Raw genomic sequence first — 15,014 nt, 5'->3', positions numbered from 1 at the left:
TCGATAGCATGATGAAGAATTATTTATGCCATGAGGAAATTAAAAATTGATTTTTTTAATCTAGTTAGAGTTCATGGAAAAAGTGGGATGTGCTTCAAGGATAGGAGAATAGCATATCCTTTCAGAAAGAAAATCAATGTGTTTGGAATGGAGCTTCATTAAAGAAAGAGAGAACATATATCTTATAAGTTATGCATATTCTTAATTGTCATGTTGTAGGAAAGAGAACACCTTTGGTCTTGATGTACTGATTTGTTGGTTGTTGGTTTGTTTTTTTTTCAGATCATTCACTAGTAACATATTTATTAGGACTTGATACTTTAGTAACTTAAAGGAATGAAATCATTTCCCCAAAATATCTAGCATATATCTATTTAGAAATAAAGTGACAGAGTAGTTAGATTTATTTCAGTTATGCTCAGTAATGGTAGTTTATTAAGATCTAGCATTTAAGGAGAGAAAAAAATTAAATGCTTTTTATTCATCACGACATATAATAGAAACTGATTTTTATGAACCTCATTACCATATATAATTATAAGATATTTTTAATGGAAAAGTTTTTCACTTCTAATAAGTGTTTTACATAGTGCCTGGCACATAGTAGGTAGTTTAAGTGCATAATTTTCTCCCTCCCTCCCTAAGTGCGTCATGTGAATGCAGCAATAAAGGAGAATATTTGGAAAAGAGCTCATAAAATGGTGACTTTCTCTTTGAATACTGTCCTTCAAAATTGTGAAAATGGTATGCTTTATTTTCATTTGAAACCCGAAGAGGAAAGACACTGCTGTGTTATATATACAGTGTTAGTTACAGTATTATATAAAGCTCCCAAATGTTCAATTGGGAAGCAGTTTTGATATGCTGATAATAGTAACATTGATCATCTTAACTTCTGGCTGTGAATTTCTGCAAGTGTCTTGCCTCCATCACTGATGTGTGATAAGAAGATATAGTCTGCTCCCTAGGAAGTCATGTTTCTCCCCTTTTTATTTTGTGACTGACATTTCTACAAAAGCATCTTCTGTCTTCCTACAACTGCTTAAATTTCATTTCAATGTTATCAATACACATTTCCCCCTTGTTTTCATTTGAGGGAATGTAGGGGGAGAAACCACAGAGAAATTTCAAAGCAGTGAACAGGAGGTAGTCATATAAAACTTGTTAAATAAAATCTGCTGGAAAACAGAGTAGATGTGAGAAGAAGCCTGGGAGAGTTAAACACACACATGGCATTTTATTCTTGTACAAATAAAAAATGCTTTAGAAATCATTCAGTCTTAGCATTTCATTTTAGCTTTTTTTTGCCATCTTTTAAAGTATGTTTTCCTTGGTAAAAATCTAAAATGATACAGGCATATGGGGCAGCTGTTCAGAATATTTTTTGGGTCATTTCCTAAGATTCTGAACAAATATTTCATGTTCCAATGGGTATTAAAATGCTAAGCTGTACTTTCTATTAACATAACAGTGATGGATGAAAAGTTTTGTGTGTGATTTTTAATCACTACCTGATTTTCATGGACTGATCATTTTATTTCTAATTACAAAAAAGATTGATGGTCAATTTTTAATCTACTTTTCTTAAATTTTTGGAATTATGCACATATAGAAATAGAAGTTAAAATGGAAAGAGAGATCACTTGGTTATAGTTTTGCCTATTTCACTCAAATTGAGTTTATCTTTGGTGGAAATGGGCATTATACCATCTTATTTTTTCATTGGTTAATGTGACTACAAATAAGCATTACATATTTCATCACCAGAATATATTGAAAAGACTACTTTCATATTCTTATGTTTTCAATCTTTAGGGAAAAGGAATATACATTTTCAGGTCAGAGTAGATAAAGAGCTGACCTCACAGGAAAACCGACCATGGGTTACTGTCCTGTTGAGTCATATAACTAACTAACTGTGACTTTGGGCATTCATTTAACCTTGTAGTGGTCCAAGAAAGTTTCTAAGGCCATAAGTTGCAACCCAGGCTGTTTTTATTGGTAGAAGGAGTTTCCTCTTTTGGAAGTACCCCATGATAGCCCAAGAATAGACCAGGATACTTCCCAGCCTTCCCAATTTTTTTTTTGGATTGTGCATAAAAAATGTGCTTGACAGTTGGAAATCAACATTTCAGGAAGCAATTTACAATTGATGGTGTTAACATTCAAATATCTTCCCTATCTTAGCATTTATAAAAATAACAACTTTTAATGGAATAGTTTATTTTTTTAAATGTTCTGCTTTACTTCTCTGAACCTGAGTTTCCTCATCTATGAAATGTTGCTTTCCATTGTCCTAGTTCTGAATTTCATTTTTTCTGTGATTCTGTTGTTATTTGTCCTTTGTTCTCCAAGAGGACTTTGTTCTCCAAGTGACATGAAAGAGGGGATGCCAAGAAATGCAAATGAATTGGATTTAAGTGAGGGAGGGCTGGGGCAAGGTCACCTGCCTCACTTTCCCCTCCAGAGCCATCTGGGTCCAGTGGCCAGACATAGATCAAGATGACCGGAAATGACCCTAAGTGCAGTGGGAGACCTTGGCCTTTTTGAGCTAAGGTCTAATAGGTCTCTGTTTTAATTTAAGGCTAGGTAGCAGTTGAAGTAAAGAATCTCCTCTTTCACTTAGTCTAAAAAAAACTAAATAAATAAATGAATGAATGTAGGGGGATTTCTGGCCAAAGCAGAAATGACTGCTATTGACATTCAATTTGAATCAATCAGGACCCAAACAGTGACCAAATGGACTTTGGTCTAAACCCTGTTGGTGACCAGTTAGAATCAGATGATTCTTAAGAAAGAAATCTAGCCAGAATGCCCCCATATCTTAGGAAGGTTCAGAAATGCAAACGAGAAAAAAATACTTTTAAGATCATCTCAGTGTAAGGATATATTATCCTATCAAGACAGAGGAAAGAGAGGAGAGAAGAAGAGCATTTACACACAGAGCCATCTTAGATGCTATGGAATCAAGGCAATCCAGGCTGCTACTTTTAGACTACCAAGCTCTAGGAAATGCCAATTCCCTTGCTCATTTTAATAAAGAGAATGAACCCTGCTTCTTTCTTGATGTTACTTTGTTGTTGGCAGGTAGTTGAGAATTTTATCAACAACTTGCTTATTTTCTTTCTAATCTCCTTTTCAGTTTGGTTGAACATCTGTTCTCTCTTTTAAAAAAGAATTTAATATAAAACTTTTTATTTTCAAAACATATCCATAGATTAGTTTTCAACATTCACCCTTGTAAAACCTTGTCTTCCAATTTTTTTCTCCCTCCCTTCCCCCCACCCCATCCTAGATAGTAAGTAATCTAATATGTTAAACATGAGGAATTCTTCTGAACATATTTCCACAATTACCATAGTGCACAAAAATAAATCAGATCAAAAAGGAAGAAAAATGAGAAAGAAAACAAAATGCAAGAAAACAGCAACAAAAAAGGTGAAAATACTATGTTGAGATCCACACTTGGTCCCCACAATATCTCTGCCTGCAAATGACCCTCTGCATCAGAAAACCACTGGAATTGGCTTGAATCACTTCATTGCTGAAAAAAGCCACATCCATCAGAATTTATCATTGTATAATCTTGTTGTTGTCATGTATGTTGATCTCCTAGTTCTGCTCATTTCACTTAGCATTAGTTCATGTAATTCTCTCCAACTCTCTCTAAAATCATCCTGCTGATTGTTTCTTACAGAAAAATAATATTCCATGACATTCACATACCAAAACTTTTTCAGCCATTCCCCAATTGATGGGCATCCACGCAGTTTCCAGGTTCTTGCCACGACAAAGAGGGCTGCCACAAACATTTTTGCATATATGAGTTCCTTTCCCTCCTTTAAGATCTTTTTGTGATACAAGCCCAGTAGAAAAACAGCTGGGTCAAAAGGTTTGCACAGTTTGATAACTTTTTGAATATAGTTCCATATTGCTTTCCAGCATGGCTTGGATTCATTCACAATTACACAAACAATGTATTAGTGTGCCAATTCTCCCACATCCCTTCCAACATTTGTCATTAACTTTTCCTATTAATCTTAGCCAATCTGAGAGGTGTGTAGTGGTACCTCAGAATTGTCTTAATTTGCATTTCTCTCATCAATAATGATTTAGAGCATTTTTTCATATTACTAAAATGATTTTAAGTTCTTCATCTGAAAATTGTTCATATCCTTTCACCATTTATCAATTGAAGAATGACTTGTATTTTTATGTTTGAGTCAGTTCTCTATATATTTTAGAAATGAAGTCTTTATCAGAACCCTTGGATGTAAAAAATTTCCCCAATTTTCTGCTTTCCTTCTAATCTTGTCTACACTGGTTTTGCTAGTTCAAAAACTTTTCAACTTAAGATAATCAAAATAATCCATTTTGCATTCCATAATGTAGTCTTGTTTTTCTTTGGCCACACATTCCTTCCTTCTCCACAGATCTGAAAGGTAAATTATCCTTTGTTTTTTCTAATTTGCTTATAATATCATTCTTAATGTCTAAATCATGAACCCATTTTGACCTTTTCTTGTTTTAGGGTGTCATTTGTGGGTCAATTCCTATTTTCTGTCACACTAATTTCCAGTTTTCCCAGTAATTTTGTCAGATGATGAGTTCTTCTGCCCGAAGCTAGGGGCTTTTGGGTTTTTATAGATTATAGATTACTATAGTCATTGACTTGTCAACTTAGCCTAATGCATTAATCAGCTACTCTATTTCTTAGTCAGTACTGCATGGTTTTGATGACTGCTGCTTTATAATATAATTTTATGTCCTCTCTTTTAGAGCTATTTTTCTCTCCTAGAAATTTGTCTTCTTTTTAAAACTCAAGACTTTTAAGTCTAGTAGTTAGTTTTCTACCTGTTTAATTCACTATCAAACAATTCTTTGCAACAAGAAGTTTTGTTATCTCTTACTCCTATTATTAATAGTGATGTCCATGGGCTCTTGCAATCTTACATTGATCTTATATCTAGAAGTGGAAAAAAAGACATATAATTCAATATACATTAAGCATTTATATGTGTAAGGGATTGCAGTACAATATACACATAGATCCAAGTATAAGATCATTTGAGGAACTTAACAACTAGGGTAATCTGGAAAGGGTTCCTATGGAAGGTGCCCTCTCCATTGAGTTTTGGAATGTGAAGAAATTTGAAGAATGAGTATATTGGAGGCAGAGGGATAGAGAGGAAATGAAAACTTTGGGTCTGGGAAATAGCAGTAGGGTATTTTGATTGAAATGCAGTTTGTATTCATGAGGAGAAATTTGAAATGTCTGGAAAATGCTAGAACCAGAATGAATAACTGGGAAGTTTGCTTTTTATTCTAAGACCAAAAGAGAATAATTAAGATTCTTAAGCAAGGAAGTGACTTTGTTACAGTCCTTCAGGAAGATTATTTTGGCAGCTATGCAGAAAACTGTTTGGAGAAGAAAAAGACTGAATGCAGGAGATCAATTAGATTATTGCCATAGTCTAGGTGAGAAAAGACAGAAATGTGAATTAATCTGTTTGCTGTGAGTATAAATATAAGAATGAAAAAGACACTGAATAACAAGATTTGGCAACTAATTCGATGTGAAAAGGTGAGATGATTAAGAACTCGCCAACTTGGTAAGTTTTTTCAGTGAGGAAGGCCTTTTCATGGCGGAGATTTTCTAGGCAGAGATACCTTAATGATTTTCCATTTCCTTCTGCAGCTCATTTTACTGATTAGCAAACTGAGTCAAAAAGGGTTAAATGAATGGCTCGGAAAAACACAGTTAGTGCCCAAGGCCAAATTTAAACTCAAAAAGTAGGTCTTTTTGGTTTTCGGTCTAGTACTTTATCCACTGAGCCACATAACTTCCCACACTACCTAGCTGCCACCATGTCTAGATTGGGTCCATTCCCAATTCCCAACTCCAACTCATTGTTTTTAATATTTCATGGAAATAAGAAGTGGCTCTTCTTTACAAAAGAAAGTCTGAGGAACTTCTGTTTTAACATGTAAAATGATTATAATCTGAGATGATTTGAAGTACTCTAAAGTTAGTGTACCATCATGTTGCCTAAGTAATTTCAACAAACTTCTTTTTAAAGATACATACTGCTGAATTTTACAAGTAGTACAAAGGTTTCCCACTTTTAAAGTATAATTAATTAATTATCTGTATTTTGAATATTCCCTAGGATCAGTCCTTTCCTGAGCATGAAAATGGCTTTCAAATTGGAATGAGATTAGAAGGCATTGACCCTCAAGATCCATCTAAATTCTTTGTGCTCTCTGTAGCTGAGGTAAGAGAAGTCTATTATAGTTTCATTGACTATTCCATAATAGTTAAAATAAAACTCCTAAAGTATAACGGATTGGGTTTTCAGCACTGAAGCAATATCCCAATGTGTTTTAATATAAATTTTATATCATTAAAACAGTATCTCAGCAAAGATACCCTAAATAGAACCCGATGAAACCATACAATTAAAATTAATTATACTTTAAAAAGAATACTTTAATATATTGATACCAATTCTGTTATCCCACCTGTTATCTTCTTTCTATAGATATAAAAAGTTATTAATTTTATATCATTTAGATTATTCTTTTATTAGTTCATATGTATTTCCGTGTTTCTTTATAGTTCTCATTTTATTATTGTTAGTAGTTCATTTTTATTATATTGCATTGATGTATGTTTGTTTAGCTATCCTTACCACTGACATGGAGATTGTTTCCTAGTTTTTCCATCATTAGAAGTAAATTACCTGTGAATATTTTTATACAAATTATACTATTTTTAGTAGACCCTTAGATTGTAGATCTGAGAAATTATATCATAGAATCCATGGATATAATCAGTTTTGTAAGTATTATCAGATATTGCTAGATTGAAGTTGAAAAGGATTTCATCAAGTTTCTGTTGCATATTTTCAAATTTATTTTAATTAGAGGTGGATGAATGTATGTTTTATAATGTGTAGAAATAAAAATAGAACCTGTAAGTTCATTGGGATGGGATGTTTTTAGATGAAGAAAGTCTTTTTACTGATGCAGGTTTGTACCTCTGGAAGGCTTAGGAAAGCATGTAGCGATTAAATGCTTTTCTGAACTGGCGTATCTAGTATGTGACAGAACATAGGTTCTCCTAGTTTCAAAGCCATATGCCACACTACTTCCCAATTAAAAATTAAAAATTTCTTGTCATTTACCACCACAAACACTTTTGTTTTTGCTCATACTTATATTACTCTAATTAGGGAGAATTTTTCACTAAAGGTATGACAGTCATAGGTGAATCCTAGACTACTGATTTTGAGGATTTTTTTAATCCTTTAAGCTCAATTCATGAGAAATGTGAAAAGTAATATGTTGTTGAAATATGAAAAATTTGTGATGTTAATAAATGATTTATAAAAAAATTACTAAACAAATTTTACTGTTAAAAATGAAAATAGTTGTTTTTTAATTTAAAAAAAGTATCATCACAACAGTAAATATCAATTTGGATGTTAAAAAGAGATCCCTTGCTTTAGCATATTAATAACTTTAGCATACTAATAATTGTTATTTATTGCCCTGGTTTCTTCATTTTGCATGTATTTTTTAGTAATAATAGTCAGTGTGCATTATTTTCTAATTTTATTTTTTCACTTATGCATATCTTTCCATTTTAATTGATTTTCTATGCTTATTAATTTCGATAGTATTAAATATATAGAACATATTTGTTTTACTAACTTCATTTATTTGTCAAATTCACAAATACACAGTGCTTGGACAAAGAAGAAATAGCTTGTTTTTGAGGGTATGAATCACTGAATACTAAACACAGCATTTGAAATTTCTGGGTCTTTATGTGAGAGTTTTAAGCATTTTAGCTTAGGTAACCTTGGGCTTTTTATATTAGATGTACCATAGAAGGACTAGAGACAGTGCTGCAGACAAGCTTGATATATTCAATTTAGTGTTTCCGTCAAAGTTTAAGGAAAAAGAAAGGCTTTTGCTAGAAGACTCCCAACTCTACAACCTTAGCAGACAGGTACTACTTATAATATCTGTGTCTATCAGAATACACACAGTTTTTGTACATGCTTGCTTTGTACATCGCTTTCAATTCCACAAATATTTATTAAGCCACTAGCATGAGAAGGAAACTCTATTAGTCAACAGGACTACAAGTATTAAAAAAAACCAAATAGTCCATGCCCTTGAAAAGCTATTATTCTGTTAGATCTCAGTTATATTCTAGAGATTAAAAAATCAAATTATTTTTAAAGAAGGGAATAGCCCTTAATAATATATCACTGATACTTTTCCATGTTTAAGGTGAAATATATATTTATTACTTGGTGAATTTTGCATTTGTCTTAAATAAAGCAAACAAAATTACAGTTATTTCCTCACATCCCATTTTATAGGTATGTGGTTATCGCCTAAGACTTCACTTTGACGGCTATTTAAGCTGCTATGATTTTTGGACCAATGCAGGTTCCCCTGATATTCACCCAGTGGGGTGGTGTGAAAAGACCAAACATGAATTGCACGTCCCTAAGGGTAAGCGGGGAAATGTTTACCCATTGGAAAGGTGGTTGACTGCTATTTCAGTTTTCCTTTAAACAAAATTTCACAAAACATGAGCATGAAAGTCCAACATATCACAATTTTCAAGATGAAAAGAAGTCTGTATAAGAAGGAGATCCAGTGTTCAACAGTTATTATCATTATAAATTATTTCAAAACATGTGCTTAGTAACATCAAATATGTCAACACGTTTTCACTTGGGATGTTGTCATGATGTGACCTGATACAAAGCAAGCAAGCACTTTGGGTATTGAGAGGAATGCATTTGATTTAAGGACCCAATTTTATCATTGATTTGTGAAACCGACACCAGGACTTTTTAGCCTAATGAATTCTCATATTGTACAAAGAGTTCTAGACATAAGAGTCAGGAGATGGTGAGATCCTTGCTCTGATATTTACAAACTCTTCTCACAGTCAGAACAACTCAGCTCTTTGAAATAAAGTTTCCTCGTTTTGCAAAACATGAATAATAACCCATTTTCTGCTTCATATACAAGGTTATTGGAAATATAGTACTCTATGACCTTAACAACCTGAAGAAAGAGGCAATCAGTCAGTAAGCATGTATTAAGCTCCTACTATCAGGCACTGGGGATGCAAAAAGAGGAACAAGACAATCTCTGTCCTCAGTAAGTTTACAATCTAATGGCAAGGTGGAAGGTGGTGAGTTTAGAGTTTATTGCATCTGGATTTTTATTTCAGTCCTTCAGTTTAATAGCCAAGTGACATTTTTGTCCTCTGGATCTTACTTAATTTATTTGCAAAATGAAAGGGCCAGAGTATTTGGATAAGCTCTCAGCTCTTCCAGTTCTAAATCCTCCATCTCATGCTCCAAATTCAGCGTTCATTATTGGGAAGCTCTTTGATAGTGAGTAACCATTTGTTTGAAAAATGTTTCTCTAATGAGCCATTAGAGAAATACAAAAAATTGCCATCAGCTGTATTTTTAAAAATTGAATAAATGAGGGGGTTGTGTTATACATCTTCATAATGCGAAGGAGACATAATGAAATAAATGTCATGACACCAAGCTAAATATAATTAGGTCCTTCTTGGGCTCGGCTTTATTCTTATGAAAATAGGAACAATTATTTATATATTGTTTTTTGATGTGCAAAGAACTTTGTTCAAAATAAGTTCTGAAAGTGCTTATTGCAATATTGGTTCTCTTATTTTACAGATGAGGAAACGGAGACTCAGATAGGTTAACTATCTTAAGCATAGTCCCACAGCTAGTTATTGTCAGAGCCAGGAGTCTCCTGAGCCTAGTACAATTTCCAATATATCATATTTCCTAGTGATTAAAGCAAATTTCAGATGGATGTAAACACTAAGTTTACAGATGGATGTAAAAAAGTACAGACCTACTTTTTGGTCAATTAATTGTCAGAAAAGCTCTCCTTTTACTAGATAATTCAGTGGAGCCTGTGATTTCTAGACACCCTGGATGACTATTCTTTCCCTTGGAATTAACTGAAGAATGACTTGTTGTGGATGTAAATCTTTATAGTTCTTTTACCCCCAGTTAGATTCTCAGAACTGGTCTATAGGAACTGGGAAATGGAGTTCCTCATGACACTTGATAGTGAACTGGAAATTAATTACCCAGTTAAACCAATTCAATTAATACTGTTCCTGATATGATGATGGGGGCAATGGTGATATGGGAACAGCACTGATTTTCTGAATGATTGCAAACAGCTAGGTTCAACTCTTTGATGGGATCTGTTAGTATTTTGAGAAGCCTCCATGATGGTCATCATATCCTTCTCTCTCTTTGAGAACTATCTGATGATTGGTTTGGAAATCTAATGACTCAGGACTGATTGATTTGTAGTAGAAAATGATTTCTGTATGTGAAGAAAATTAGGGTGACTGGTTTTCTTTGAATGCATTAGAGACTTGAGATGCCTAATAGATAAATCCATAGATGTCATTCATCTCAGAGAAATAAATGCAAGAAGATTTTTAAAAAAAGAATGAAAACAACAATTATTAATCTATTAACTGTATATCTGGTGAGTATTTATAGGAATTTTCTTTTCCATTAGGTTACAAAAAGGACAAGGTTACTTGTATGGACAACTTGAAGACCTCCAAATTTCAAAATGCTCCCAAGAAATTGTTCCTAAGGAGAAGTATTGTAAGTATCTACTTTAATATATCAGGTTACTTTTTAAATACAGTTTTTCCTAATTATTTTGCATTATTGTCATTATAATATATAACACATAGTCCATAATGTATACAAAGCCCTTGTCATGCTTAGGTCCATTTTACAGATAAAGTCAAGGTTCACAAATTCAGAAACTTTTTTTGTGGTCATAAATTATCATATAAACATAATATACATACACAGTAAGTGTTCAGAATCAGTGTTCAATCCCAGGTGTTCAGTGTTGTTCTTCCCTGTATTGATTAGTGCCTCTATTGATGATTGCTTAAGAATTAATTTTTATGTCTTTCATTTATTTTTCTCTGATTTAAAAACCATGTATTTCTTTGGGCAGATATCCGTTTTTATTAAAAGAATAATTTAAATATGGAAAATAAATGAGCTATAAGTAAAAGGGATTACATTTGACAATATTTTTAAATTAAAGGTCTCATTTCAAAATGTGTTCATTCCCAAAAAGTCATACTGCAAATTGACCTATTTATGAGTTCTGTGTTTTTTTAAATTACTGCAGATTTTTCAGATAGAAACAATTATATTTAGAAAAGCTTTAATATGTTTAATATCATAAAAACTAGCATAGTTTTCTTCCCTTTGAGTGGATGACTTCCTACTGCCACTGTCTGTTTCTTTTCTCCAAGGACTGTCATTGCCTAAAGAGTCTCCAAACTTGCCAGCAGTTTGAATACTAGGTAATGAAATGAATCCATAAAACTGAAAAGCTCGAAATATTCCTTTCTTCTAGGTAATCTTCATGATTAGAGGTAGAGGAAAAAAGAGATCAGAGAACAATTATAATCAGTTCATAGACTGGCTCCAAATACTAATTTGACTTCTAGATTTCAGAATGCAAGATCTGTTTTCAGTAACAAAGAGCATATGCTACTACAGGAACCAGAAATCATCAATGTTAATATTATAATAACCGAAATCATAAAACAAAATTAACTTGCAGTGACATGGAAAACTGGGCATTTTCTTTGAAGGGGCAAATAAAGGAGTTATCTATGAAGCTTTCTTTGGGTGGTAAACTATGGATGATGATTTTAGATGTGAGGTACCAATGTTTAAATCTTGATCCTCCTACTTTGACTTGGGATAAGACATTTAATCACTGTGCCCTCAGTTTCCTCATCTGTAAAATGACAAATTTGGACTGGATGACTATTAAGGTTCCTTCCAACTCTCTGATGTCTAGGATGTCTCCAAAGGCATCAAGAATATCATTACATAGAATATTTGGTTCTCTGGTCTTGTACTCCTACATATTTCCAGAGCTAGTTCAGCATTTGGAATTCTCTGAAGAAAGTGTGGGAGAGAAAATGTGTTAGACTGACTACCAAACTGAAGATCTACAGAGCCGTTGTGCTGACCTGATTTCTGTATGCCTGTGAAACCTGGACAGTATTCAAGCACCATGCCAGGAGGCTGAGTTTGCTTCCATTTGAATTGTCTTAGGAAAATTCTGAAGATCACCTGGCAGGACAAAATACCAGACACAAAGGTCCTTTCTCACGCTATACTGTTAAGTGTCCCAACTCCACTGCAGAGAGTGCACCTCTGATGGGCTGATCCCATTATTTGAATGCCCAAAATATGTTTATATAAAAGACTATTTTATGGAGAATTCACACAAGATAAGGGATCATGAGATGGTCAGAAGAAGCAATACAAGGGCTCACTAAAGGTCACTCTGAAGAACTTTGGAGGAGATAGCATGACATGGGAAAAGCTGGCAAAAAACTGCCCAAGCTGATGTACCCTATCAAAGAAGATATTGTGCTCTCTGAGCAAAGCAGAAATAAAGTAGCTCAAAAGAAATATGGGATGCACAAATTTAGAGAATCCACCTCAAACCTTCACATAGTCTATGTGTGCCCGACCTGTGGAAGAGCAGCCTGAGATTATACTGATCTGATCAGCCATAGTCAGAAACACTATACCTTGATTTTAACAAGGGAAGTCATTTTAATTGTCTTTGAGAATGAAGGACAACCACCAATCAACTCATAAGTAAAAGAAAAATGATTCTATTGAAGATTATTGTAGCTTTTGCATCAGAAGCCATTGCAAAGGTTGAAGAAGTTGAGTGATTTTATAAAGATCTAGAAAATGCTCTCAAACACAAGTCAGTTTACATCTTCCTTCTTGATACCTAGTATATTTAATGGGAAGGCAAACATTACGCAACACAATAAAGGCAGGATTAAGAGAGGAAAGGCCACTTTTGGAAGAGTCAGGAACCTAATGAACTCAGGCTGAAAATTTTTCACTATTTCTGGTCTCTTTTTTAAAAAAAATTGATAAGCATATATTCTCTTTCTTGCCCACTTCTCCTCTCTTTAAAAATAAAACAAAGCATACATTATAACAGATATGCAAAGGCAAGTCAAATAAATTTTAGACATATCTAAAAATAAGTATTTCCTTCAGTATTCTGATTTAATCATCTTTTTGACAGGAAAGGAGGTAGCATGCTTCATATTAGTCCTTTGAAGTCATGATTGAGGATTGCAGTGATCAGCTTAAGTTCTTAAGTCTTTTTTACAGCATAGTTATAGTAAAAGTTATTTTTCTGGTTCTTATTTTATTTTTACATTAATTTATAGCAAGTCTTCCAAAGTTTTCCCTGAAATCACCCATTTCATCTTTTTACGACAATAGTATTCCATTACATTCAGGTACCATACTTTGTTTAATGATTCCCAAATTGATAAGCTGAACATAATCCTGTAGAAGAAAAATGAGCCTTTAATGAAATAGCAGTCAGTAAAAGCACTATATTGAGGCTATTGGTATAAGATGTCTCATATCAGGATATGGAAATTAAAAGGATAAAGTCAAGAATAACTTGTAGGTCAAATTTCTGCTGAGTATGTGCAGTCTGTGTTGGAGAAACTATAATTAGGAAATAAATGAAAAAAATTATTTTAAAGGTATTTCAAGGTGGAGAGATGATTTAAAATATAGAAAAGATCATGATTACTTTATTATTCAAAAATGATGATGTTGAAGGTATTAATAATTACTGACCCTTGTGATATAACTTTCTTTTCCATATAAAGACTTTATGAGAATTATTTATCTATTGGCAAACCAATAGGCCCATGAACATACTGAGAATATAGTTGATAAAAAAAACAAAGGCCAGAATTTGGCAAATGATTTTCCACAGCCAATTGCATAATTGAGAGGGTTATACAATATAAAATTCTATCGTGTTTATTGTGCACTAGATAAAAAATAAATTGACATTCTAGAGTAGCAAAACACAGCCTTAAGAACTCTCCCCTCTAACATTGTGCCTTCTATGCCTACATCAAGATTCCTAGACAGATGCAATCACCATTAACAGTTTTGTTCAGCAATCTGCCAATGATCACTAATCAACAAGGTAGAAAGTAGGGAAATATGTTCTTCATCAAAGTGTTAGTAATGTCCTAAGCAAATTATATCATGGAAAAAGTTTACTATCAATGGGGGTCTCTCTAATTATGTCCCTTAAAGGACACTATCATCTTACTAAAGTTGTAGAATCCAACAGAAGGAGCAGATAGGTGGTATGGTGGATAGAGTGCTGGGCTTGGAATCAGTAGGACTCACCTTTCAGAGTTCAAATCTGGTCTCAGATATTCACTAGTTTTGTGTCTCTGGGCAATTCACATAACCCTGTTTGCCTCATCTTCAGTAAACTGAGGTGGAGAAGGAAATGGCAAACTACTTCAGTATTTGCCAAGAAAACCCAATGGGCTTATAAAAAAACTAAAAATAACAATAGCAGGATCTTACAACGAATGCCTATTACCCAGATTTTGACATGAAGTTGAGTGGATAGCCCATTTAGTCTACTAGTACATATATGCCTTGGACAGATACTTGAAATGAAGAAGAATCTGTTTATGAATCAAAGAGAAAGAGAAAAGATCAACCAAATTTTGTATATTTAGAGAACAGATTCTGTGAGGTGGTGGGTAGGATTTTCCATGATTTATAATTTCTCTGCTGCCTTTAAAACCCATAGTGGTAAGAAGGGAAATGGTAAGTTACAATGCCAGCCTTCTACTCTGGTGACAGTGGCTTTACTACTGGCTCCCTTGCTTTAAAGACTAAATGGCCTAGCATAAATAGTACATATAGGAAATGAAGAAAACAAGTTTCTCTTTTGGTTCAGTTTCCAACTAGCAGACATCTTTGCTTGTAGACATTTCAATTCTTTGTGCATCAGTTCCCTTTGGCATGAAGACATTAATATCTACATATCTCATAGGGCTTTTT

At 33.5% G+C, this 15,014-nt stretch overlaps 1 protein-coding gene across 1 annotated transcript in view; it reads left to right on the top strand.

The window, feature by feature from the left end:
- L3MBTL4 (L3MBTL histone methyl-lysine binding protein 4) overlaps positions 1–15,014 on the top strand; it is a 503,358-nt gene that overhangs the window by 187,984 nt on the left and 300,360 nt on the right. The window contains exons 6-8 of the mRNA XM_051970424.1: positions 6,171–6,275; positions 8,397–8,532; positions 10,615–10,706. Of these exons, the coding sequence (XP_051826384.1) occupies positions 6,171–6,275; positions 8,397–8,532; positions 10,615–10,706 (333 nt within the window). The remainder of the gene's footprint in view (positions 1–6,170; positions 6,276–8,396; positions 8,533–10,614; positions 10,707–15,014) is intronic.

Source organism: Antechinus flavipes, chromosome 1, assembly GCF_016432865.1.
Source record: "Antechinus flavipes isolate AdamAnt ecotype Samford, QLD, Australia chromosome 1, AdamAnt_v2, whole genome shotgun sequence".
Taxonomy (NCBI): domain Eukaryota; kingdom Metazoa; phylum Chordata; class Mammalia; order Dasyuromorphia; family Dasyuridae; genus Antechinus; species Antechinus flavipes.
Note: the sequence above shows the minus strand (reverse complement) of the source record. Positions and strands in the feature narration are given on the sequence as shown.